Source organism: Sturnira hondurensis, unplaced genomic scaffold (assembly GCF_014824575.4).
Source record: "Sturnira hondurensis isolate 20B ecotype Veracruz unplaced genomic scaffold, ASM1482457v3 Scaffold0004152, whole genome shotgun sequence".
Lineage (NCBI taxonomy): Eukaryota > Metazoa > Chordata > Mammalia > Chiroptera > Phyllostomidae > Sturnira > Sturnira hondurensis.
In genome coordinates this window covers 8,221,753-8,249,440 of record NW_028076783.1, presented here as the reverse complement: position 1 = coordinate 8,249,440, position 27,688 = coordinate 8,221,753, and the positions used below count along the sequence as shown (strand labels likewise).

The 27,688-nt window shown below is 35.5% G+C and overlaps 1 protein-coding gene and 1 pseudogene across 1 annotated transcript in view; one reads left to right on the top strand and one right to left on the bottom strand.

Annotated features, from left to right (window-relative positions):
- Window positions 1-3,959: 3,959 nt before the first annotated feature.
- Window positions 3,960-4,565, bottom strand: LOC118986219 (ferritin light chain-like; annotated as a pseudogene).
- A 5,992-nt stretch (window positions 4,566-10,557) lies between these two features.
- Window positions 10,558-27,688, top strand: part of SPINK5 (serine peptidase inhibitor Kazal type 5) — an 83,228-nt gene continuing 66,097 nt past the window's right edge. Inside the window, exons 1-2 of the mRNA XM_037044981.1 lie at window positions 10,558-10,627; window positions 26,360-26,516. Of these exons, the coding sequence (XP_036900876.1) occupies window positions 26,462-26,516 (55 nt within the window). The 5' untranslated portion in view covers window positions 10,558-10,627; window positions 26,360-26,461. The remainder of the gene's footprint in view (window positions 10,628-26,359; window positions 26,517-27,688) is intronic.

The window sequence follows — 27,688 nt, the reverse complement described above, 5'->3', positions numbered from 1 at the left end:
TTTCTATTTGTTGTTTATTGCTTTGTTTGTGATAGCCATTCTCACCGGTGTAAAGTGGTATCTCATTGTGGTTTTAATTTGCATCTCTCTGATAGCAAGCAATATCTCTTCATGTGTCTCTGGATCCTCTGTATGGTGGGATTGTAGACTGGTACAACCATTAGGGAAAACAGTATGGAATTTTCTCAGAAAACTAAAATTGGACCTGCCCTTTGACCCAGCAATTCCACTGCTAGGATTGTATCCTAAGAACCCCGAAACAACAATCCCAAAGAACATATGCACCCCAATGTTCATAGCAGCACAATTTACAATAGCCAAGAGTTGGAAGCAAACTAGGTGCCCATCAGTAAATGAATGGATCCAAAAACTATGGTACATATACACAATGGAATTCTATGCACCAGAAAGAAAGAAGGAGCTCCTATCTTTTGCAACAGCATGAATGGAACTAGAAAGCATTATGCTGAGTGAAATAAGCCAGGTATTGAAGGACAAATACCATATGATCTCACCTTTAACAGGAAGCTAAACAACAAAACAAACAAGCAAGCAAAATATAACCAAAGACACTGAAATAGAGAACAGGCTGACAGTGACCAGAAGGGAGGGAATTTCAGAGGAAAAGGGGAATGGTTTACAGGAACTAGTATAAAGGACACATGGACAAAAACTAAGGGGGGTTGAAATGGGAGGGAGGTGGGGAGCACTGGAGGGTGGGCTGGGATGAGAGTAAAAGACAGAAAACTGTACTTGAACAACAATTAAATTTAAAAACTATTAAAAAATAAAAATATATATAAATCAGTAAAAAAAATAAAATAAAATAAAAAGACCTTACCTTTCCCAATATAGCATTACTGTCCAATGTTACCTTTTTCATAAAGCAATTTACTGTCAATATTTGGATCTATTTCTGGATTTCATTTTGTTCCATTGGTCATTTTGTCTATTCTTGCACCAACAGTATGCTGTCTTAATTATTTTACCTTCAAAATAGGTCTCTGTTTTTGGTTATATTAGCCTGCTAGCTGTGTTCTTACTCAGGATATCCCCAGCTCTTCCTGCCTTTTGCAATTTCATAGGTAATACAAATTCAGCACACATTTTCTTGCTGGAATTTTGATTGCTATTGAGTTGAAGTTATACTTTATATTTGGAACAATAGAAATTTTTATAGTATTTAGTCATTTTACCCATGTATTTCTCCATTTATTTCAGTATGCCTTTATTTTTTCGAATATGTTCCAGTTTTCAGTGTAGAGGTTTTACATATCTTTCATATTTATTTATAAAATGTTAATGTTTCTGATGCTACTGTAAATGGCATCATATTTAAATTTTGTTTATTGCTGGTTTACAAAGTGATAATTGATTTCCCTATGATCTTGTGTTCAGCAATGTTATTAAATATGCATATTTATTCTACTATATTATTTATAAATTCTTTTGGATTTTTGTGCACACAACTGGATTGTTGATGAATAAGTACAGTTATAGTTCTTCCTTTGTAGTTCTTACATCTCTTATTTCCTTTTCTTGCCTTGTTATATTGACTAGGACCACCACTAGTAATAGCAATGGATGCAAATGGTATTAACAGAAATTTTTGCTTCAGTTTCTACTCTAAGTGAAAGTTTTAATATTTCACATTGACAGCAATGGCACTTCACTTTCATTCCCATATTCTTTATGAGACTATAGTTTGCTGACTGTTTTTTAACATGTATTGAATTTTGTCAAAGGCTATTTCTGTTATCTAATCACATGGGTTTATTTCTTTTCTTTGCTAATATGACAATAATATTGATTTTTGTTTTTTATATATTATACTACTCTCACATACTTGGAGAAAGCCCATTTAGTTTGGTATATTTCTCTCTCTCTGTCTTTCTCTCTCAATCTCTTTTCCTGTCTCCTCCTGCACATACACATGCTCTTATCATGTTAAGGGTTTTTGTACCTATGTTCATGTAAGAGGTTTATATCTAACTTTCTTTCCTTGCATTGTCTTTGTCAGTTTTAGAATTAATGACATGCTGGCTTCTTAAACAGAGTTAGGACAGAGTTAGGGATTGTTTCCTATTTTTTGTGGACCCTTCCAAACAATAGATTCTATTTTCTTAATACATGTAAGATGATTTTGTTTTTTTAAACTTATTCTTCTGTCATATTTCAAAGATTGTATTTTCTTAAAAGTTTTTAATTTCATAAAATTATAAATTTTGTAGGATATAGTTCTTCAATACATATTTTTGCCATTCATAAAATATTTTGTGATTTCCTATTTTTGATTCCTGATGTTGATAATTTGTGGAATTTTATCCTTTTTTCCTTCATCAGTTTTGCTAGGAGGTTTTCTATTTCATTAAACTTTTCAAAGAAACAATGTTTGGTTTTGTTGATTTTTTTTGCTGTTCATTTTTTTCTATTTCACTTATTTTCCCTATTCTCTTTGTTATTTCTTTCCTTTTGATGTCCTTAGAAATTATTTTCTGTTCATTTTCAGGCTTACTGGGATTAAAGTTTAGCTCATTGATTTCTTGCCTTATCTTTTTTAAAATTATGTTTTCTTGATTATGCTATTATAATTGTCCCAATTTTCCCTTTTTACCTCCCTACACCCAGCAACTTCTACTCCCTCAGACAATCCCCATACTTTTGTTTATGTCCATTGGTCATACTTGTAAGTTCTTTGGCTACTCAATTTCCTATATTGTACTTTACATCCCAATGGCTATTTGTTCAAGGCTATAAATTTTCTTTTTGCCTTATTACCTTAATTTCTAAGCAGGAGCCTTTTTCTTATTCAGTTAACATAATTTCTACTTTTTTGTGAATTTCTGATTTCACCAATGTATTACTTAGAGTTTTTTTATAGGTGGTTGGGTTTTGTGTTATCTTTATTATTTTAGTTATATTTAAATATTTTAATTTATAACTTGCATGCCATAAGGTATGATTATAATAAATGAATAGTTTGATAAATATGTATTACCTATTTTGTACATAATACAAATGAATTCATGTACTATACTTAGTTTTTGGTGTCTGGCTTTTTTTACTCAATATAATGTTTTTGAAGTTCATGTATTTGGATGGGTGGATAGATGAATGTATGAATGTTACTATTTATTTCTGAATAGTATTATATTATATAATATGAATATATGATGCTACTGTTGGTTGATATTTGAATTTCTCTGGGGATGTTATGATAATCTAGATTTTTGTATGGATCTTTTAGTGGACATAATGCATTTCTACTGACATTATACCCAGAAGTTTTCAGGATGTGTCATAGGATAGGCAAATATTTGGCTTCAGGAGGTGTTGCTAAATAGTTTTCTAAATGGTTGAACCAATTTATACTCCTGCTAGGGATGAATAAGAGTTCAAGTTTTTTAGTACACTCCCCAATACTTGACAATGTCAGTCCTCTTAATTTTAGCTCTTCTGGTAGGTGTATGGAGATATCTCATTGTGATTTTGATTTGTATTTATCCAATTAATTGCTATGCTTTTACCTTTTGATATGCATATTAGCCTCTTGGATATATTTTTAAAAGTGTTGTTCAAGTCTTGTGCCCACTTATTAACTGGGTTGTTTTTCTTTTTCTTAAAGTTTACTCTTCATTTCTTTTGGTCTGTTTTTCTACCCTTGCACCGAATTAATGTTGTCTTATTACTGTAGCTGTCTAGAAGGTCCTAGAATCTTACAGTTTAAATCCTTCAAATTTATTCTTCTTTAATATTGCTCTGGCTATTCTATGTACTTTGCATTTATATATAAACTATATTATAATTGGTTTTATTGTATTTTATTTTCCAACTAGTTATTGCAACTATATAGAAATACCACTGGCTTTTTTCCTCAAAAAGCATTATTGTTTCCATTTGGTCCAATGCATTTGGTTGTTATTTCAGGCTGGGGTTTCAGGGAGAGGCTCAGGCAAGAGCCAGATAACATGGAAATGCAGAGGGGCCCCTCAAAGGCCTCTGGACTCCAAAGGTTTCTTAGTCATGCTTCGTGGTTAGCCTTTTGAAGAGATACTCCCCCATCCCAGCTTGGGGGCTGGCCAGCCTACAGATGTTAGTCAGGTGGTCACCCATGTTCTTGAGGAGCTTCACCTCCTCATCCAGGAAGTGGTTCTCCAGGAAGTCACAGGGATGAGGCTCTGTGTGGGTGGCACCCAGGGAAGGCAGATCCAAAAGGGCCTGTTTAAGGTTTTACTCCAAGGCCAAGGCTGCTTCCATGGCATCCTGAGTTTCACCCCCCTCATCTTGGGAAGATCCTAAGATGGCAAGATCTCATCTTGCCATATCCTGGAGAAGAATGCGGCCACTATGCCAGTTTTGCAGCTTTAAGAGATGCTAAGAGCCCTCACACTTCTTTTCAGCCAACTCTTGGAAGAAGTGGCCCACACCCTGCAGAGCCACATTGTCATCATAAAAATAGAAGCCCAGAGAGAGGTAAGTGTAGTGAGCCCACAGATACAGGTTGGCCAGGTGGTTAATGACAGCCTCCCCCCAGTAGAATAATTCTGTCAAATTTGGAACCTCATGGTTTTTTGGGAATGAAGATTTAAGGTTAAAAATGGTGTTGGCTGGTCTTGTAAACTGAAGATGGCTGAGGTGGTTTTGAAGGTGGTGACTAGAAATGAGGACAGAGGGTAGGTGGAAAGAAGGGGCATCCCCAGGTATGTTCAGTCTAAACTCTGTTGAAGCAAGAAAAGGTCCCAGGACCACCAAGGGCACTGTTCCACTGGCTTTTGTATATTGACCTTGAATCAAGAACCTCGCTAAATTAACTTGATTATTGATAGTTTGTTTTATCTTTTATTTAATGCTTTATGTACACAATCATGTCATCTGTGGGGGAAAAAAGATGGTTTTACAAACTCTTTCCCATACATTGTAAAATTCTTTTAAATTTTGTCTAGAACTTATTTTTATAATGATGAATAGAAGTGGTGATAGCTGATACTCCTTTTTGCTTTCTGACCATAAAGGACAAATACTCATATTTCACTATTAAATATGACATTCTCTCAAGTTTTTTTACGTATTGTTTTTTCAGAGTTTCTAGAAGTATCCTATAGTCTTGTCTTCCAGTTTAATAATTCTTTTTTTAGAGATTTTATTTATCTACTTATAGATAAAGGGGAAGGGAGGGAGAAAGAGAGGAAAAGAAACATCAATGTGTCAGAGATACATTGATTGGTTGCCTCTGTCACGCCCCTAGCTGGGGACTTGGCCCACAACACAGGCATGTGCCCTGACTGGAGTTTGAACTGTCTGCATTTCGGTTCGCTGGCCAGCACTCAGTCCACTGAGCCACACCAGCCAGGGCTAATAATTCTTCATTTGATTTTATCTACCAGTTTGATAATCTTGTATGTTCTTTCTTCACTTCCAAAATTTCATTTGATTAATTTTAAAGCTATTTTTTGGTTAAATTTCTCATACTGTCATCTATTCTACCCATGTTTTCTTTCATAGCTGAATTTATTAATCACAATTAACTAAATTACTTGATAATCACAATATCTGGATCTTTTTTGCATCTGCTTCTTAGCTTTTGTTTTGCATGTTTGTTTCTACTCTTGATCATTGGTTATATTTTTTCCTTGCCACTTTGTTTGTTTAATATTTTTATAGTATTTTGGACATAGTATATAATATAATCATAAGGCCTCTATCCAGATGGTGGTATTTTCTACCAGAACTGTCCAACCCCTACTTTTCCTTTTTTGTTTAGATGAATAGGATGAGAGCCTGACCACAGCAATCCAACCAGGGGTGAAGTTCTTTGGGAATAAGCAGTTTCAATAAAACTCAGTCCATGTCTGGATCCATGTCTGGACTTTTGGTTGAGAGACTGTTGGGTATGTGCCTTGAAAGACAATGGTAGGAATCAAATTCTGTCCTTTAGAGACTACTAATTTAACATTTTTTGTGGTCAGAGAAAAATCCTTTGCATGATTCAAGTGCCTTTGAATTTGTTGAGATTTGTTTCATAGCCAGTAATATGACCCATCTTGGTGAATGTTCCATGTGTATTTAAAAGAAAATGTGAATTGTTCTCTTGCTGAGCAGTGTTTTCTAGCTTAATTAGGCCAAGGCGGTGGTAATGTTAATGTCATTTGTATTCATCATGATTTTTTATTTGCTTATTCTAGATATTACTAAAAAACTGTTTAGATTTTCAAGTTTAATTGTGATTTGTCTATTTCACTTTAGGTTCTATCAATTTTGGGTTCATGTATTTGATACTCTATTGTTAGGTGCACAAATATTTAACACTATGTAATCTTCATAATTTAGTTTCTTTTTTGTAATGTGATATCCTTCTTTATTTCTGGTTCTGAAATCTACTTTGCCTGATATTAATATAGCCACAGTGGATTGTTTTTTATTGATACTTGTACTGTACATATTTTCTCATCCTTTTACACTTAATCTGTTTTTCTATTTAAAGTGAAATTTTCTATAGACACTACATAGTTGGGTTTTCATTTTTTATTCAATCTGAATATCTCTACTTTTCAATTGGGATATTTAGACCAGGTTCATTTATTGTACATATTAATAATATTGGATTTGGATATACCATCTTACTATATATTTTGTTTTTTATCTCTTGTCTTTTGTCCCATTATTCTCCTATCCCTACTGTTTTTGGATTATTCTATTCTAATTTGAACATTTCCAATTAGTTATACCTCTTTTAAAATTTTTTTTGTTTTACTCATGTTTAGAATATACATTTTAATTTTTTTTGCAATCTATGATTAAATATTATGCCAACCATTTATTAGGTAATAACCTTATAATAGTATATTTTAATTTTCTCCCTTTAATCATTTGCAGTTATATGTTTCATTTCTTCACATGTAATAAACCCCCAATATATTTAACTATTTATACTTTAGCATATAACATCTTTTAAAGTTATCAATATAATAAATAATGTTTAAATTTGGTAGTAAAAATGAAATCTCATCTCTTTTCATTTACTTTTATTTGAAGTATGATTGACTAAGACATTTTTCTTTCTTTTTTTTTTAAAAATACTGTCATTTACAGTGTGGCTTTTTAAAAAAGATTTTATTTATTTATCTTCAAAGGGGAAGGAAAGGAGAGAGAGAGAGAAATACCAATGTATGGTTGCTTCTCTTGCGTCCCCTGCTGGGGACTGGCCTGCAACCCAGGCATGTGCCCTGACTGGGAATCGAACCACGATCCTTTGGCTCAATCCACTGACCTAAACCAGCCAGGGCTAAGACATTTTTCCTTATTCTTTTTTTAGTATATGTGCTGCCGAAGCGAGCACCATTTTTCCTTATTCTTGAAGAACATATGACTCTTCTTCTCTATAATACAATTTGTTTTGTGAGATTTTAAGAAATATTCCAATCTAATGAGAATTTAGTGGTTTAATTATTTTAGAAACGTGTATTTTCGTTTTTTTCTAGGAATTTCACATGTATATTAGCACTTGAAAGAGGTTCTGCAGTGAAGTAAGGTTGTTTAATTTGCTTAAACCAAGATTGACAAACCACATTTGACCCTAAAAAGCTTTCTCCATCATTATAAATACTTAGTCTTCAATAGAACTTATTTTGAAGATTAATGTTATAGAATATACAAAAGGTTTTTATTTATATTGTTTCTAAGTTAAGAAAGGTTAAATGATTTATTATATTTTATTCAATCGTCCTTTCACACACACACCCTTTGAAATAAATTGAATGGCTACTGTGTGCCAGATATTGTAAATCACATAAATAATAGTAAAGTTGGTTCCTGAATACAAATTTTCTGGCTTCAAAGTCAGTACTCTTTCTACTGTGCTTTCTCTATGGTGCTATTTATACAATTAGTACTATAGAAATGTATTTATATAATGCCAGTTATTTCTAAGACAATATAGCATGAAATATAAAATCCAAACTTAGCTCTTGTTTTGTTCCAGGACTCTGAGTAAATTCCCCGCCCCTCAGAGCAGTTTCTACCTTCACATCCTGAACATAACTCTGAATGTACCACAACACAGTCTCTGGGTGCTAGTCAATAAAAGATGAGGTTCTGACATGCATTTTAAAATAGAGACAGTTATATAGTTTTTTTTCTTTTTAATAGGCTTCATTCACTTTATTTATTTATTTGTATTAAAACTTTACATGGTAGCCATATAGTCTTTTGTGTCTGCCTTTTTTTAATCCACATAATATATTTGAGATTTATCCAAGTTGCTACCTTACATTTTAATACCAGTAGGACTTCAGTTTCTCAATCTATGCAATGAAAGGGTTGGGCTGGATGAACTCTAAAGGATTTTTGAGTTGTGACAATAAGTGAGACACTCTTTCCACTGATCTGCAAGAATTAAAATGCAGGAATTCTGTCCTGTGTCAGTTGTCATGATACCATAACAATACTGGGAATGAGTTTTGAGTTTGTAATCCTGTGAGAGCATTGACATTGCACACCTGGGCCGGAAGCAATTTTATGAACCTGTGTTCTCTCTCAGGATGCCCTCACTGATGTCTACTTCTCAGAGGCAGCATTCTTCCTGTGTGAATTACTAACTCAAATTGCTCATATCGCAATTCAAAAAGCCATTGGTTAACCGGCTTAACACAGGACTTGTGAAAAGCACCACACCATGTGTGTGGTGCTTGAGTAGCTCATGGTGTTAAGAAAACTCATATTCAGATCTCCTAACAATGTGACCTTGAGCTTCATGCCTACCTATGTGACCCTGGGCAAGTCAGTCTTAAACACCTCAAGTCTGACCTGGAAGTGGAGATAATGATAGCTACCTCACAGGGTTGTTATGAAGAACCAGATGAGGTAATGCATGCAAAGTGCTCAGAGTGCCTGGAATATGGTTAGTGCTTTGTCACAGATAGCTGTTCCTGCTGTCACTTCTTGTCAGCAGTGCATCATCCAGTGGCCCTGTGACTGCAATGTCTCACTGAGATTCCCTTTCTCTGCCAATCCTGTTTGTTTGCCTTCGCTGGGACAAATATGGGTAGAAGCAGTGAGGAGAGAATAGTCACTGAATTTTTAATCAGTCCCATGTAAAGGGAAACTTTCAGCAGTATATGGAGTGGACTAGTTCAGTGAGAAGGACAAGTAGGGCTCTGGGGGATGGAAAACAGGTTCTGACAACTTTGTTAGCCATAGAACATTTCCTTAGCTATTGGTGATAACTAAATCCCTTTGGAACAAACAAAATAGTGATTTTAAAGTGTGTGTCCTTTATCGAAGACTGTTGTGCCACTTACTCTCAAATTCCTCCAGCTCTTCGAGAAGGATTTCCTTGTGTGTGAAAGCAGTATAACATGCAAATTAAGAAAAGGGCTGGGTCTGATGAATCGAGTTTGAGTCCCAATGTTGCCATTAACAGCGTCTGTAAAATATTAAACAGGTTAATTTCTCTGCTCATTGGCTTTCTGATATGTAAAATGTGTTGTTAGTTGTTATGGAGATTGGTTAAGTTTAGAACACTTTTGATAGTGCCTGGCATAAATAATAAGTCCACAAATGTTAGCTCCTAGTCGCAAATTGGTATAATGATACCATACCTAGGTCTTTAGGTTGTTGAGGGTCTTTAAATGAGAATAAGGTCAGTTAAATGACTGATACACATTTCAATGATAATTCAAATAAACATAGTAACTTATAAAAAGGAAGGCTGGAAATGCGATATTTTTAGAAGACTTGGAGAAAAATACAAATCTTCAGCACCAAATTTAATGCATTTATTACTTTTTAAATGGAAGTATAAAAATAAATAAGTGGAAATTCTTACACTTATGATTTATAAGATCTGTGTAAAAGAATACTCTTCTTTTTGCTCAAAAAAACGAAGTGGAAATTTTCAAGTCAGACAGTAAATAATAACAATGATCATGATAATAATAATAACTAATTATGAAGTACTTGTCATTGAATAAAGTCTGAGAAGGAACCAAGAGTTTATTCTCAGATGAGGTCTCTGCTTTATGGAGCATATATTCTAATGGGAAAGAGAAAGAGTAAAGAAGTAACAGATTAACAGCAAGAGAATTTCAAATGATAATGATCATTCTACAAAGAAAATGAAATACATCATGTCATGAAAATGACTGGAATTAAGGATGTAATAGATGGAGGGCCTGCTCTAGATTTGGTTGTAAAGAAAGATCTGTCTGAAAAAAATATTTAAGTTGAGTACTGTATAGAAGTCAGCCACTCACAAATCTAGTAGAGGGACCTAGGTGAAGCGAAATCCATAAGATCTTCAAGATATGAAGTGGCAGAGCCTCAATTCAAACTCAGTTTGTTTTGGCTTTAAAATCCTTACACTTTCTATAATGGAGAATAAGAAGACATTTATAAGACAGAAAGCTGTACTTGAACAAGAATTAAATAAAAAAATTATTTAAAATACAAAAAAAAGAAGACATTTATAAGTTAGGATGTCATCAAGGTCAAAGGACTCACAGATTTCCATGTATTCCAATAGGTAAGCCATAACCACATTACATGGACTTTGAAAAGCAGAGATGAATAACACTTTCTTGATTCTGTAGCTGGGAGGACTCATCAGATTTTTATGGATGGAAATCACAAGGTAAGATGAATTTTATTTCTTTCGAAGTTAAGACTTTATTTTTAGAGTAGTTTTAGGTTCACAGCAAAAAAAAGTTTTCTCATATATTCCCTGCCATATACCATGCACAACCTTTGCCATTATTGACATCTTCCACCAGAGCGGTATATTTGTTACAGTTGGTGAACCTACATAACAATGACTCAAATTCCATAGTTTACATTATGGGTCACTGTTGTGGACCACTCTACCTGGTTTCAGGAATTGTAACTCTAACCCCCATGGCTAAGGATGAGTGAGCGACCTCTGGAATGTAAGCCACAGGAGACAAAGCTTGTCTCTCATAGCAATGCTGCCTCAGTTTCCTCCTTGCCCCCAAAGTATGGTCAATGTTGTTGATGGGTAAGTCTCCTCACAGCGAGGAGCAACCTAAGCCAGACGTGATCACTTGGGAGGCCATCATGGAAGGACTCAGGGTGAGGTGTGCAACAAAGAGCAAGCAATAGACCCTTGCCCCCCAGCTATGTGACATAGCCCCTGTCCCCATGGGAGACTTCTGTCCTCTGGGAGAAGCGCTTTCTGGCTCTAATCCACTTAAGCCTGAATACCTGATGGGGAGGGGTGCAGCTCCTTGCCTTGCTAGAGTGTGTAGAGGGGAAAACTCTGGTAACACAAAAACTCCTAAAAATCCTGTGAAACCTGCTTTGCTAGGGGTGCTTTCATTCATATGTTAAGGGTCTGAGCAGGAAACCCTAAAGTTTCTGCAAACTACCTCCTGACAGATTCTGACTCAGACTAAGCCCTCAGATTTCTTTGAAGTGTTATCTACTGTTTGATCCTTGCTGCCCAGTTTTCTTGTGTATTACAACCCAATAAAAGCCCCTGGAGGAAGGGGTTCGAGGCCCTTCCCCTTTGAGGGATTGGCCACCTCTCCTCCCCAAGCACATCATGTCTTGGTAGTGTTTATTTTTATCCATGGCAGCTGGGAGGACTTGTGGGAAAAGTCGCCCCCACAGGTCACTCTGTGTGGTATCTCCTATGAGTTTGGACAAGTGGTTAATGACACGTATCCATCATTATGGTATTACACAAAGTATTTTCACTGCCCTCTGTGCTCTAATTCATATCCCTTATGTCATCCCCCACCCCCTGGCAACCAATGAATTTTTGACTGTCTTCATAATTTTGCTTTTCAGAATGGCATGTAATTGGAATCCTACAGTATCTAGCCTTTACAGATTGGCTTCTTTCATTTAGAAATGTGCATTTAAGGTTCTTCCATATCTATTTATGACTCCACAGCTCATTTCTTTTTACACTGAATAATATTTCATTGTCTGGGTGTACCACAGTTTATTTGTTCATTCACCCACTGAAGGACATCTTGGTTACCTCCAGGTTTGGGAAGTTATGAATAAAGCTGCTACCAACATCTATATGCAGGGTCTTGTGTGGAAATAAGTTTTCAACTCCTTTGGGTAAATATCAAGAGTGATATTGCTGGATTGTATGGTGAGATTAGTTTTGTAAGAAAGTGCCAAACTGTTTTCCAAAGTGACTGTATCATTTTCCATTCCTACCAGCAATAAATGAGAGTTTCTGTTGCTCCACATTCTCACCAGCATTGTTGTTTTAATTTGCATTTTCCAGGTGAAATATGATGTGGTGCATTCTTTTGTATGCTTATTTGCCATCTGTCTATGTTCTTTGGTGAGATATCTGTTAAGGTATTTGCCCTTAAATTCTTTTTAAATCAAGTTATTTTCTGATTGTTGACTTTTAAGAGGTCTTTATTCTTTATCAAATAACTTTAACAAATATTTCTCCCAGTCTGTGTTTTATCTTCTCAGTCTCTTGACAGTGTTTTTTTGAAGAGCAGAAGTTTTTCATTTTAATGAACTCCAGATTACTAGTTATTTCTTCCATGGATCATACCTTTTGTGTTATAGCTAAAAAGTCATCACAGTACCAGAAGTTACCTAGTTTCTCTCTTGCGTTATCTTCTGGGGCTTTATAGGTTTGCATTTTAAATTTAGGTCTGTGATCCATTTTGTTACTCTTTGCGACTTCATGATGTGGGTCAAGTCAGTGGCTAATTTTTTTTTTCCTTCTGCCTTTTCAGTTGTAATTTATTTAAAAGACTCTCTTTGCTTCTCTGTATTACCTTTACTCCTTTGTCAAAGATCATTTGACACTCTTTATGTGGGTCTATATCTGGGATTTCTGCTCCATTGATATATTTGTCTTTTCTTTTTGCCAGCACTACATTATCTTCATTACTGTAAGTCTTGATATCAAGTAATATCACTTCTCCAACTTTGTTTTACTCTATCATATGTTGGCTATTCTGTGTTATTTGCCTCTTCATACAAACTTTAGAATAGATTTGTTGATATCCACAAAATAACTGACTGGAATTTGTATTGGGATTGCATTGACTCTATAGATCAATTTGGAAAAAACTCACAACTTGATAATATTGAGTTTTTCTATCCATGGACATAGTATATCTTTTTATTTATTTAGTTCTGTGATTTCATTCATCACAACAGTCCTTTGTACTTTTCCTCATGTAGGCTGTGTATATATTTTGTTATATATATATATTTTGTTATAATTTCCTAAGTATTTCATTTTTGTGGGTGTTAATGTAAATAATACTGTGCTTTTAATTTTAATTCCATATTTCATTCCTTATTAGTTCCAGGAGTTTTATTATTGATTATGTTGAGCTGTCTATATCATGTCATATGTGAACAAAGAGAGTTTTATGTTTTTCTTCAAAATCTATGTACCTTAATTTTTAACAAAACCAATAATAGTTATCATTTATTGAGTACCTACTTAATCCTAGAAAGTTTAAAATATCTGACTAATTCTCATAATAACTCTATGAAATAGTTTAATCTCCACCAATGCCCAGAAATTTTAAGGAATTTTCTGATGCCTTCATGGCTGATAATGTTAGCTCTACGACCCAGAACCTGATATGTCTAATATTAAAGGCCATTTTTTTCATTCACCATATTTGCCTGCTTGTAAAGTGTTATATGAATGTAGATCAAACACTTTGCAAGGTCCAAGGTGGTTGGAGGTATCAAATGTAGTAATTAAGGTGAAAGTGTTTTATAATGTCTGGGACCAATATTAATGACAGGAACTATTCTGCATGGTCTAGAGAACATTCATAAGTGTAAACACATTCAAGGTGTTTATTTTTTAAATGTTGGGTGAACAGAAAATGAAAAGTTTCCCTTATCAGCAAGTATTCACTGTCTTTAGATATCCTATTAGGTATTGTGGTAAAGGAAATGTATAACATGTTGACTTTATTCTGTTAGATACATACCTACGAAAACAACAACAACAAAAACCTTCATAATTTAAGCATTAAAATAATGTGTCAAATGGGTTATCAAATCAATCTGTTTATGCTAGAGGAGGTCACAGGAGGAAGCCACGTGGACAGGGAAGGCTCCTTGTAGCTGCTGGAACTCTCCTCCACTTCATTTTTAAGGTAGTGGACAGGTTCCCTGGTAGATGCTGTGTTCCCATAACACTGCATCATAAAAGTGGGGGGAAAATGAAGAATCAACTAATCCTACTTCTTCATTTCACAGATGTGAAAACTGAGGCTCAGAGAGGGCAATTTTCCTAGAATCTAGCTTCTTTGATGATTAAATAAGTACTCAATTTTATGTTTTCCTTTTTAAATTCAATTTATTGAGGTGATATCGGTGAATAAAATTATACAGGTTTCAAGTGTACAGTGAGTCGATGATTGCAAAGTTGTGGTGTGGGAAAAACACATAGGGCTGGGAGTCAGGATGTGGAATGAGTTCTGGCTTTGCAACTCCCTAGCTATTGGTCTTCAAGTCTATGGCTTTCTGTCATCAAGCCTTATTGATAAAATGGAGATATCTGAATATGCTAGAATATACCAAGGCTCATTTAGGTTCAAAGACAATTACAAGTTTGTGAGTTTTTATAACTATATACCAAGTTGTTTGGGTACTTAACTCTCCAAGCCTGTACACTCCAGAGGGTTGAGTGTGTTTTCTTGTCAGAGCCTTATCTGATGGGTTTTCCCTGTTGTTTTTACCTCCCACCCCATTTCCAAAGAAGCTCATTCTTATTCTATGCTCTCTGCTTAATTCCATGAGAAATGGGGGGGGAAATGTGCTTAAGGCATCTGATATTTTGCCTTAAGACACTAATCATTTTTCCCCTCTAGTGAGGAGGCCTAGGGCTAAGCAGTTTTGGTTACACAGACACTTTTGCTGAGCTCACAAATATAGGTGAAGTGGCTGGTAATCAAGGGTGAACTTCCATGGGAATCACCAAGCCCAGTTCTCTCCACTTGCCTTTCCTCCCAGAAGTTAGAGGGTAGTCTGTGTTTCCTCCATAAGTAGGCTGCCATTTTTCCATTGCATCACAACTCTAAGGTGAGATTACACTGACTCTTACGAGTTGTTTTCAGAGCACACCAGTTAATTAAGTGACAGGACAACAGGGTGGAGTGATACTTTATTCTGCTTGATGTCTCCACACCCACAATGGATTTGGCCTAGTGCCACTGCCAGCCACCCTCAGAGCAGTGGCATCTTACATTGCCACCACACCCAGATTGTATGTTTTTAAGGACTAACCTCAATGAAAAATTACACACATTAACTAATGTAGGGACAAGAGAAGAAAAATTGTCAGCTCTTCCCTCCCTCATTCCCCACTCCCACCCCATGTTTTTTTTTGAAGGGGGATGTTGAGATGTAACAAGCTAGCTTTGTAAGGGAAAATATCTGATAAAGAGATAGTTTGAGGCACACAGTACCAATCTGGACCCAGATCAGTGACTGGCTTTTGCTTAGCAGCTTATATCTTGTGGAGTACTTTCACCTATATTGCTTAATTATATCTTCAAACAAAACTGACATGTACATGATAACACTTCTGTATTTAATAGATGAGAAAATAGGCTCAGAAATGTAAGTAAAGGGAGAACGCAGTTTTTTTAACTCCAAATCTCATTGTTTTTACTGTTTTTTACAGCTCTTCCCTAAGTGACAACTCCCAGTAGGTGTTGGTCATTCATGGTAGCTGATGAACCCACACTGACACTCCATTATCACCCAGAGTCCATAGTTTAATCAGGGCTCACTCTTGGTGTTGCACATTCTATCGCTCTAGACAAATATGCAATGACATATATCCATCATTGTACCATACAGAGTAATTTCACTGCCCTAAAAATTCTCTCTGTGGAGGCAATGTTTTTATGATGTTGGTCAATATACTCAATTAGTACAGTTTAATTGGTCTACCTCATTTTGTCCCCTTAGTGCATTTTCCAATGTGCTTCATCTCATGAGAATTTAGAAATTTAATCTGTATCCACAGTCTTGCTTCAGCTTAAAGTGGGGACTGGAATTAACACACAAACGTCCTAATTCCACATCAAATACTATTACATTCATGAACTTGCTAATGAGTTAGAGGTGTAAAAAGGACGGATAACAGTAAGAAGAGGCATTTGCCCTATTTTCATCCCCAGCTGGATAATAAGACATTTTCTCTCTTTTACAGAGAGGAAATATTTGAAAATTTAAGAGCTTAGAATCAGCTGTTTGGTTTTCTGACCAATTTGAAAGGGTGTCCCTTTTTTATGGCTCAGATGACCTGCACTCCAACCAGCCATGTGTGGCTGTTGTTCACTGAGGGTGACACAGTTTTTTGCAAAAGCCTCACCACCTGGAGTACAGTAAGCTGTCCAAAAGAAAGGACACAGAGGAGGAAACACTCCTCTACCTTGGAGCTATTAGTGGGTGCCCCCTAAAATTAGACGCTGATTGTTGGCACTTCCCACCAAATACTGAATACTTTAAAAGGCCCAGCAGTGGAATGCCCACTGTAATCTTTAATTCAATGTAGTCAACAGTCTAACAAGAAGACATTTCTAATAGCAGCTAATCCTGTGCACTCTGTATGCACCAGATACCATTGAAAGGCTTTATATGAGCTACTCCGCATAATTCTGGTAATCACTATTCCAATCCTCAGTTTAGTTGTGAAGAAAGTGAGAGTTTAGGTAAATCCCCCCTTTTCACATGACAAATAAGCCTGTTATTGAAACCGGGTAGCATTACTTCAAAGCCCAACAGTTAACTTCTAAATTATATTATCCTTCTGGCTTTCAAGTAGGCTTCACTATAGATGGCTTAAACTAGTACCAACAGTAAGAGTTTCTTTAGCTTTTTCACACACTCATCTCAGTGTGCTCAACAATCCTGTCAAGTGGATGATGATATTCTTATCACAATTTACCTGAAATCAAATGGCTAGCAAGTCACACATTTCCAAAACATCACTGGGCTCCACTGATGTAGATTAAAGAACTGGTCCTCTCTGTCTGGATTCTGTATCCACCTGCAGAAGGTGGTCTAGGAAAATCCTGAAACACTTTACTTTGGGTCACTATAAAGTGGGAGTTTTTTGGTTTTGTTTTTAATTTAATTTATTTTCAGAGAGAGAGGAGGGAAGGAGAAAGAGAGGGAGAGAGAAACATTGACTTGCTGCCTCTCACACACTCTCAACTGGGGACCTGGCCTGCATCCCAGATATATGCCCTTGACTAGAACTGAACCAGGTCGGTAGGGCAACACTCAAGCCACTGAGCCACACCAGCCAGGGCTGAAGTGGGAGTTTCTGAAGGATGAAATTGACCCTCATCTCTTCAAATAAATTATGGCATTCACAGTTAGAGCATACAACTTGGATGATGGGCTACTGAAGCTGTGTGTAACTTATTTTAACATTTAAATAATTAGGAAAAATAATTGTCTCAGCCCTCATATCTTCATCTGTAAACTAAAGAGGAAAGTTGGATGACTTTCAATGTCCTATCTAGCCCCCCAAATATCAAACTGATTTTTGAAAATAGCATTTTTATTCTTAAAAATAATACCTACTTAGTGCATAAAACTTATTAGGAGAAAAAAATAAAGAAATGTAAAATATCATAATTCCGTTAGACGGGGATAAGATTTTTTTGGTCAGTCTGTGTCTATTTTCCTTAATGCAGAAATATATAAATGTTTTAAAAATAGTATGTTATTGAATATGACTTGTTTCCTAAAGTCAAGTTTATTGAAGCAAAATGTATAAAGGTAAAATTTTAAATCTCGGGTGTGTAGTTACATGAGACTTGACAAGCATAATCACTTGTGAAACTACCAGCACAATCAAGATACGGAATAGGAACATCATCCTCAAATCCAGGGTGGGGCACAAGTAGGTTTACAGTTGTAAGAACACGAAACACAGTTTATTTTTGTATTATTATTCCTTAATTATTGTATTATTTTCCATATGAACAACTGGAAACCTACTTTTCCCCCACCTATATTTCCATTTGCACCTTTGTGATAAATCTCCTTGCTTAATTCTGAGCCTGGCAACCTTGATCTAATTCATGCCCCTATAATTTGAAAATGTCATATATAAACAGAATCCTAAAACATGTAGTATTTTATGTCTGGTGCCTTTCACTAAGAATGATGCTCTTGATGTTCATTCATGTTGCAGCACATATAATAGTTCATTTCTTTTTATTCTTGAGTGGAAAGCTGTTGTATGGTTGAACAACAGTTTGTTTATCCATTCACCAACTGATACACATTTGGATTGTTTCTGGATTTTAGTGATTATGAATGAAGTTGCAATAAATATTCTTGGATAGGTTTTGTGTGGACCTATTTGAATTTTCCTTAGGTAATATCTAGAATGGAGATTGTGGGGTCATATGGTAAGTTTATGTTTATAGAAAGAATGTAGGATTTTGTAGTTTATGTTTTTAAAAACTTCTTGGGGGAAATAATTTCAGATTCACAGAAATTTGCAAAGATAGTACTAAGAAGTCCTGTGTACTCTTTACTCAGTTTTCCCCAATGGTTATATCTTACGTAATTATATTAAAACTAGAAATTTGACTTTCACTAACTACATGTGTGTAGTTCAATGTTATTTTATCACATGTATAGATTTGTGTAATTACCCTACACTCAGGATGTAGAATTTTCCATCATCATGAACATCTCTCTGATGCTACCCAGGTACAATCACCTCTAGCCCCTGCCCAGCAGCCCTCCTTAATCCCTGGCAACTAGTACATTGTTTTCCTTCCATGTCTGTAACTTTATGATTTTGAAAAGATTATATAAATTAAAGTATATGAATTTTGGAGATGGGCTTTTTCACTCAGCACAATGTCCTTGAGATTCATCCAAGTTGTTGGAGTCCACGGTACAGTGCACTAATGCTTGATTAGCTAGTCACCTATTGGGGGACATTTTGGTGGTTTTCCATTAACTGTATGCTGGTTTTTGTGTGGGTATAAGTTTTCATTTCTCTGGGGTAAATGCCCAGGAGTACAATTATTGGGTAGTATAATAAACATATATTTAGTCTATTAAGCAGTTGCCAAACTGTTTTCCAGAGTTGCTGCACCATTTTACATTCCCACCTGCAACATATGAGAGATCTGGTTTCTCTAAATACTTGCCAGCATTTGGTTGGTTCAGTATTGTTTATTTTAGCCATTGAGACACTCTGTTGTCCTAAAACTATTTTCTATTCTTCCTTTCCCGTTTATGCATTCAAAGGGTACTACATTTTCTTTCATGAAGAACACACATTATTTTCTCCTGGGAACTTGCTTCTGCTGTTCTGAAGAATCTTCTATGTTCTCACCCCCTTGTGTTCAAATATCTTTAACCCTCATAGTCCAATTCAAAGGCACTCCATCTGTATTTTGTCTATGATGCTTTATGTTGCATGTTCCATTGAGTCATTTCTTTTCTGGTACAAATATTATCTTCTCTACTACAGTGCTAGATTCTTTAAGGCACAACAGTCTTTTTTATTTATTTTTTCCTCCATGCTTTCAGTACCTTGGGGTTGTAAGCTTTCAATTAATAAAATTCAGCATGACTCCTACAAATTGATAGGGATCTAAATTTTTTACTGCCATTAATATTACATAGGAGGGCATCACTTAAAATAAATAAAAAACACTAAATATAAATGTTGCATTTTAGATCTTAGATTACTAAATGTAAATGTTTAATCTTGAATTTTAAATTCAACTCCTGAACTCAGCTAGTGTTAGATAACTAACTAGTGATTTACTGGAAATTTAAAATGTCAGATAAAAGAAATTGTTGGAGGAAAACTCTGGTTCTCATAATTATTTAAGGATTAATTTATTCTCATTAGCTGAATTTTTTTAGATAAATGAGTCTATATACCTTTTTAATCCAGACTCTCATTTTTTCCCCAGAATTGAGTCTAATTTCATCAAGACCTTTCCATCTAGAAGCTGAATATCTGGTTGATGTGCTAAGTTTACTTGATGGACATCTTTTTAAAAATACTTTCACAGATTCAGTTGAACAGTGACTTATAGGATTATTTTCTACCTCTTCCACTAGACTGTTGTCTTTTAGAAGTTGAAGACTGTATATGTTTTATTTACAAGTTTAATACTAGGCTCCCATATAGTCTCAGGCAAATGTAGGCATTCAGTAAATATTTGTTGTATTCCTGTGGGGAGTATTATGGAATCTATTGGATATGCCACAAGTCATAACTTTGGACTTTAATTTCTTACTTTTTAAATTCAATTTTAGTAATTTGGTTCCATACCTGAAAGTAAACATGATTCCATATTTATTTTTCACTCTCTTATTCCTTTTATTTGTCTCATGAATCAAGATTGTGGTATGACACAATGATTAGTGCTATTTAACTTGTTACTTGATTTTTATTTAGTTTATAAAAAAAATTTGTTGTTGTTCAATTACAGTTGTCCTTATTTTTCCTCCATTAACTTGTTACTTGATTTAATAAAGTAACGATTAAATAGAGTAGCTCAATTAAATAGAGTTTAATGAGAACTTATCTTCAGACCAGGTCTCAGCTTGACCACTCATAAGCCAGGTGGCCTGGTGTAAGTCACCGTGCACAGTATTCCCGGTATCCCTCTGTGTGTCCAAAGATCCTCCTCTTATAAGGACACCCATCCTAGAGTAGCTTCATAGGGTTAGGGACTATCCTAATGGCCTCATTTGAACTCAATCACCTTTTTAAAGGCCCTACTGCAGATATAGTCACATTCTAAGGTACTGGTGGTTAAGGTTTCAAATACGAATTTTGGAGAAGTATGTTTCAGTCCCAACACTGAGTATCTGAGATAAGTTAGTCATAGGTAGGGGTAATGTGGTCACCATAATGCTTGATAGATAAGAGTCTGGATTCTGGGGTTTGACTGCCATTATTTGCATCGATGTCACCATTTTTATAGACCCCTGCTCACAGGTTGTACAACATTGAAAAAGTTTTAGAACCTTACCAAACCGCAATCTCTTTATCTGTAAAAAAAGAATAGAGTGATACCCTTTCAGCTTATTGTTGTGCCTGTCACTTAGTAAGTGCACCATACATGCTAGCGAGTTTCACATTTATATGCAAATCATATAGATATATAGATAATTTATTCCTAATTTTACTTATGGATCTAACAATTTTGATCTTGCTTGTTACATATACACATATAAATATTTTACATATAAAATATATAGTATTTTTTTGCCCAAATTCAGTATACCAGCTAAGAATTTATTGTGATTTTTTAAAAAAGCATAGCTTCACAAACCTGTTTTCTGCAGTCAAGATTAACCCTAGAGAACTTTATAGTGTACTGTGATGGGCAGCAGGGGCTGGAGAGTAGGGTCCAAGTAGTATAGACTGTAGGGAGAAGCTGGATGTTGTGTTTAAGAACCAAATATAATCCAATATGTAAAACTTAATACAGTCAAAATTAAACAATGAACTTTTGTGTTTTCTTAATCTGATATAAGCAGCAATTATATCTATAAATAGCAGGGTCTGTATACTCAGTCATCAAATAGTGCCCATCCCATCCTGTTCTTAATGAAATGAGATGCTTATCTCCATATTTTCTTAGCCTTTCTAGACAAACAGAAAGGAATTCTCAGAAGGAATGAAGTGAGCTGCTAATGGAACATTTCAAGAGAGTAAGGCATGTAAAGACTGTTCTCTAGTTAGTGTCTCCCATAAAGGAGAATACAGTGAGATATTAAATTTATAGAGAAAAACATCAGACTTATAGGAAAGAGAATTTAAAGTGAAGAAAATTAAAAAGCAATTGTCTTATCTTCTAAGATCTGTCAGGACACAAACTTTTCAGCCATGATCACAGCATACTTATTTTCCCCCAAGTCATTACAAGTGTGTGTGTGTGTGTGTGTGTGTGTGTGTGTGTGTGTGAGTGTGTGCATTCAGAGAGTTTTAGGGAAGAATTATATTAGCAATAGAATGTTGAAGGTAGGTTAAAGCTCTATGTCTGGATCCTACCTGAACTGCCAGAAAGGCTTTGAGATAACCACATAGGTTGTAAAATGTAGGAAAGTGTCAAGGCTGGGATTGCCACCCAACCTAATTCCTACTCTGGAGTTTGTTCCTAGTACTATTTCGGGCAGGCAAAGAAGGATAATAACACCTACTCTGCCACCTCACAGTATTGTGTAACCAAATCTAGGGAACCACTGAATGGCAGATTGTTTGGAAAATGTGGAAGGTGATTTGATTGTAAGGGACTATAGGTATTTATTAAACTATTGTGATCAGCAAGGATATCTCTACATAGGAAAAAAGGAGATTTGAACAATAATCTGATAACTTTGAATTTCATAAATAACCTTTTGTCTTCAGTAAGATTACTGGTCTACAGCATCTTGTTTATTTCACACTTTTTCTCATTTCTTCTTTCTGTATCAGTACCCTTGATGTGAATACAGATTCTAGGCCACTTGATACATATGTTGAGTTGTACAGTTTATACATTGTGTAACTTAGCTCTGTTTCTTTTTAATGAGAAGGAAGAGGGTTTTACATGTTTGATGAATGATTGAAAGTTAGAATTTAAGAAAAGTACTCTGATTACCTAATACAGAAGTGTATGGATAACACAAACACCCATTCTCTAAAGCCTCAGTCCCATTTATTTGAATTTAAATGTTGTGGTTCTCTGAAATAAGGAGTGATTCACAGAATATGTGATGAATCACCTCTGGATTTACAACATTCCTGAAATGAAATGGAGAAAAATCTCTGACGCCATGAGCCAGTTGGTGTGTGCTTCCAGTATTGGGGGTGCTCACTAAATCTTCTCTTGGCTCCTTCCCCTCTTGGAAGATGTTATCAGTTCCAAGCCTCTTATTCATCACTTCAGGAGGTTCTAGGTATCAGTGAGAAACTCCCAGTAAGAGGGAAACCAGCTCCTTCAGCCTTTCCGCATAGCAGAGATTCTTTAGAGATGCGATCATATTTTGGTTCTTTTGTTCCACCCTAGCACCACTTCCACTCCTGGGAATATTATCCATTTGGGCTAGATTTGGGGTTCATCAAGAGCATAGTCACCAATTCTATCATAAGTCATTGTACTAATAATGAGCATATATGGTTGGGACACATTTCATATAGCCAGACAGAACAGATGAAAGATAAATGATTAGTATTGGTATGTCAGTATTTAGAAGAGAGTTTTACAGATGAAGATGAGGAATCAATGATGCTTGAAATCCAGCAGTGACTTTTGCAAGTTATAAATGGCTAATGCTTTTATTTGTTTCAGGTGTTGTGTTTTAGAGCATAACAAAATAAAAAAGAATATTTATATCTTGACTTGTTAATTGCCCTTCAGAATGTGTTTGGGATGTTATTCCCTACTAAGGAAACTTAATCTGCTATTGAGGTTCACATTTAAGACATGCTGACTTTTCATGAAATCTCAGAAACTCCCTACTATAACCATATCATTATAATAACCTAAAAATGCAAGGCCAGCTCTCTTTAATGGGAAAGTTTACCACATATGCTCAGAATTGTTGTAAGCATTACACACACACACACATGAATTGCCTCTAACTCTTACAACAGGTGTACAATGTAGTCGTAGAATCCCTATTTTACATATTAGGAAACTGAGGCTGAGAAAAAATAAGTGACTTTCCCAAGGCAATATAGCTAGTAATTGTTAAGTCAAGATTTGTACCCATATCTATCATATGCCAAAGTCCAGTTCATTTTCATTACTCTGTGTTGTTGCAAAGAAAGGCGTAGAAACAAATTTCCTGTTCTCTTTCCACTAAGCCAGAGATTTTCAACCTTTTCCATCTCACGGCACACATAATGTGATTACTAAAATTCTTTCACACATCAAAAAAAGTAATTTGTGCTAACCTAACAGAAAATAGGTATAACTTGGATTCATTTACAGTAGACAGCTAATGTTGTGTTAGCTGTTGTCACTTTATTATTTGACAACCTAAGGGAAAAGATCAGGTTAGTGCCCCTGACTGAATAGTCAGGTATTGCGTGTTTTAAAATTGCTTGTGGCACACCTATTGAAAATCATTGCTTTAGCTATGATGGACATCAATTTTCTTTTTTTTTCAAATTAAAAACTTTATTTTTTATTTTTTCCAAATAGTTTTTTATTTAATTACTGTTCAAGTACAGCTTTCTGTCTTTTACTCCCATCCCAGACCACCCTCACAGTGCTCCCCACCTCCCTCCCATTTCCACGCCCTTTAGTTGTTGTCCATGTGTCCTTTATACCAGTTCCTGTAAATCCTTCCCCTTTTCCCCCTGAAATTCCCTCTCCTCTTTTCTCTAGTCACTGTCCCCCATTCTCTATTCCATTGTCTTTGTTTTTATGTTGCTTGCTTGTTTTGTTTTATTGCTAGCTTCTTGTTAAAGGTGAGATCATATGGTGTTTGTCTTTCACCACCTCGGCATAATGCTTTCCAGTTCCATCCATGCTGCTGCAAAGGGTAGGAGCTCCTTCTTTCTTTCTGCTGCATAGAATTTCATTGTGTATATGTACCATATTTTTTGATCCATTCATTTACTGACGGGCACCTAGGTTGCTTCCAGCTCCTGGCTCTTGTAAATTGTGCTGCTATGAACATTGGGGTGCATAGGTTCTTTTGGATTGGTGTTTTAGGGTTCTTGGAATATAATCCTAGCAGTGGAATTGCTGGGTCAAAAGGCAGGTTCATTTTTAGTTTTCTGAGAAAATTCTATACTGTTTTCTGTAGTGGTTGTACCAGGATGGACATCAATTTTTCTATCCTATAATCCCAATACAATTGAACTTGCTTTTCAGGTCACTCATTTTACTAAACCATTGCAAAGAAACAAAGCTAATAGTGCTAACCTTGAAACCACTGATTGCATTTTTACAGGAGAAACATTATTTCATTAAAAAAGTAAAAGAAATACTTTGGCTTTGATGTTATTCAGAAGATTGACATGTGATCCTCAAGTTGTCTTGCTTTAGATCAGCTTATTTGGAACAATCTCTAAAAAGGTTTTGATCTCATAAAGTTCAAAACTTTCCTTCAGTGGGTGTGGAGACCCTGCATAGCACTGGAATCAAGTGTTTTTGGTCTGGCTTCAGTCATCTTTGTGCATTTCATGGGGTACTCTTAACCTGTTAGAGTAAAATAGTCTGGTAGACCAAAGGCATTACTTATGGAATGGAAGAAGAAACTAAAGAGAAGATACTCTCCTGGCTGGTGTGGCTCAGTTGATTGAGTGCCAGCCTGCTAACCAAAAGGTCACTGGTTCAATTCCCATGCCTGGGTTGCAGGCCAGGTCCCCAGTTGGGAACGTGCAAGAGGCAACCAATCAATGTATTTCTTGCACATCTCCCTTTCTTTCTCCTCCCTCGCCTTCTCTAAAAATAAATAAATAAAATATTTTAGGAGAAAATACTTCCTCTAGAAAAATGCTGCATTTATATATTTATAATTTCAAATATTTTATTTATTTTTTGGGGGGAGACTAAGTAATGAGGCAATAAAGGAATAAAATTAATTTAGGGGGAAACTGATGGAGCCAAATTTTTCAAACAGGAACTTGGGGAGCAGTGGGCTGTGTGGAAAAACTTTGATTTCATAAAGCATCTGCCTTTGCTAACCTTTCATGGTGAAGTCGTATATGGAATCAAGAAACTGTGGACCTTGTGGTCTTCTTTCAAGTGCCACCTCTGCCTCTTGCCACCTAAACTATGAGTTCTGGAGAAGGTTATCACTCCTTCTCCAAGTCTCAGTGTCCCCATGTGTTCAGTGTTAGGAGTTTGCTAGGTCATCTCTTAGGGTCACTCAACTCTCTCATATGAGTCTGTGACACTGAATGGAGACACTTGGAACATCTCTAGGTGGAAGCACCAAGACTGCTAGCTTCTCTTACTATAAAGCAGCTTTCTCCAGGAGTGGTGAAATCTTTACATGTTTACCTGACTGGTAAACTGACTGGTAGGACAGCCAATCTGTCTTCTTTTTCCCTCCCCTCCCACTTAGGAAAGGGATCCAGTTAGAAATATGTTTGTCTACAAGGTAAAGTGTCTTATGTGGCTGAAGAATTCAGTTTTTAGAGAGGATTGCAGAGTATTAAACTTTGAGTAAGGCCCTTGGACTCAATCTATTGCCTTTTGAGGTGGTATCATGAAAAAGTATTAGAACTACTTTGGAAACACATTATCTGTCCAAATCTGCCCCCTTGACAGGATCATAAAGGATGGAGACTAAATTGATGTGGTATATTAAGTCTAGCAGGACCTTGAACAACTGGTTTATAATGTTGGCTGTTGCTATGGGTGTGTATCACCAGGTATATATAAAGTAAGCTGTATCCCCACGGGTTCAGTCCTAGAGCACCAGCTGGTGAGCAATGCACGGAGCAGACCTATAACCAACTTACATCATTTTCATCATGAAGGTAGCTGCAGTGCCAGTACTTCTGACCCTGGTTCTTTGCCTCATCCCAGGTAAGCAATTTGCATGTAACCTAAGCCTCTTGCCACATACCACAAAGCCCTGAGCAGAGACTTATCTCCCTCCCCCTGCCCAGTGCATATATGGCACTGAAGATTTTATATAAATATATATATGTGTGTAATCCTGAAATACCTTGCCAGACACACAGCTTTAAAGAATTATATATGTGGTTTTATATTAGAACTATGTTGTTGTTGTTAGAAATGGCAAGTGATTTGAAATGATCTGAATTTTATCTATGAGGAGTTGCCATTCTATTGGTTCTACATGAGTTCTAAAAGCTAATAGATTCTCCTTTATCTGATCCTTTACCAAGCATATTAATTCATAATGGGAATTATATATATAATAGATAGTTAAAATTTAGATATACATTTATATGTATATATTTAATGGCATATTTATAAACAAAATAATAAAAATTATATTCAATAATCTCTTCTTATTTTAAAGCAGTAGTTCCTTCTACTGCTTTATTTTATTTTTATATTTTTAAGTCCTAAATGAATTGAAGGTACTTCTTATAAAAGGTAAGAAGGTATCTGACAAAAATAGAAATTTCCATCAGAGCTAGTGGTAGGTTTTTGCATATTCTACTTGAATTTGAAGAGAACATGAATTGCTTAGAGTTATCTTGCTCTGAGGCATTTACACTTTTAAAAGGGAACCCTAGATTGAGTTTCAGGAGAACATTATAAACAAATAATGCTCACTTTCCTAGAATAAATGTGTAGACACAAAAGTGTCTCTTAATGAGGGAGTATATGGTCTGTGATTTTGATTAAACTTAATTTTATCAGATCTCTAATTTTTGTATATGTAATAAAGAGGCAGTGCTATCAGCATTCAGAAAATTTAATTTTATGTGTATATATGGTATACATTTTATGCTACATTGTACTTTCCAATTATAATTGATATTTATGTTTAATTAAAAAAGAGGTCTGACATACTTTGCTATGAAAGGAGTTTAGAAATTAGATAGTTTAAGGAAGTCAGAAAGCATATGAATATTATTTTCCCAAGTAACTGGATCTTTCTGAGTGATTGAATCTTTGTGAGTGGATATGCCAGTCTCATAATGCAGTGTCCTCATTTTATTTGCCATGGTAAATTCTAATGTGTTAAAAATAATTTGCAGTTTTATAACATATTTCCAGTA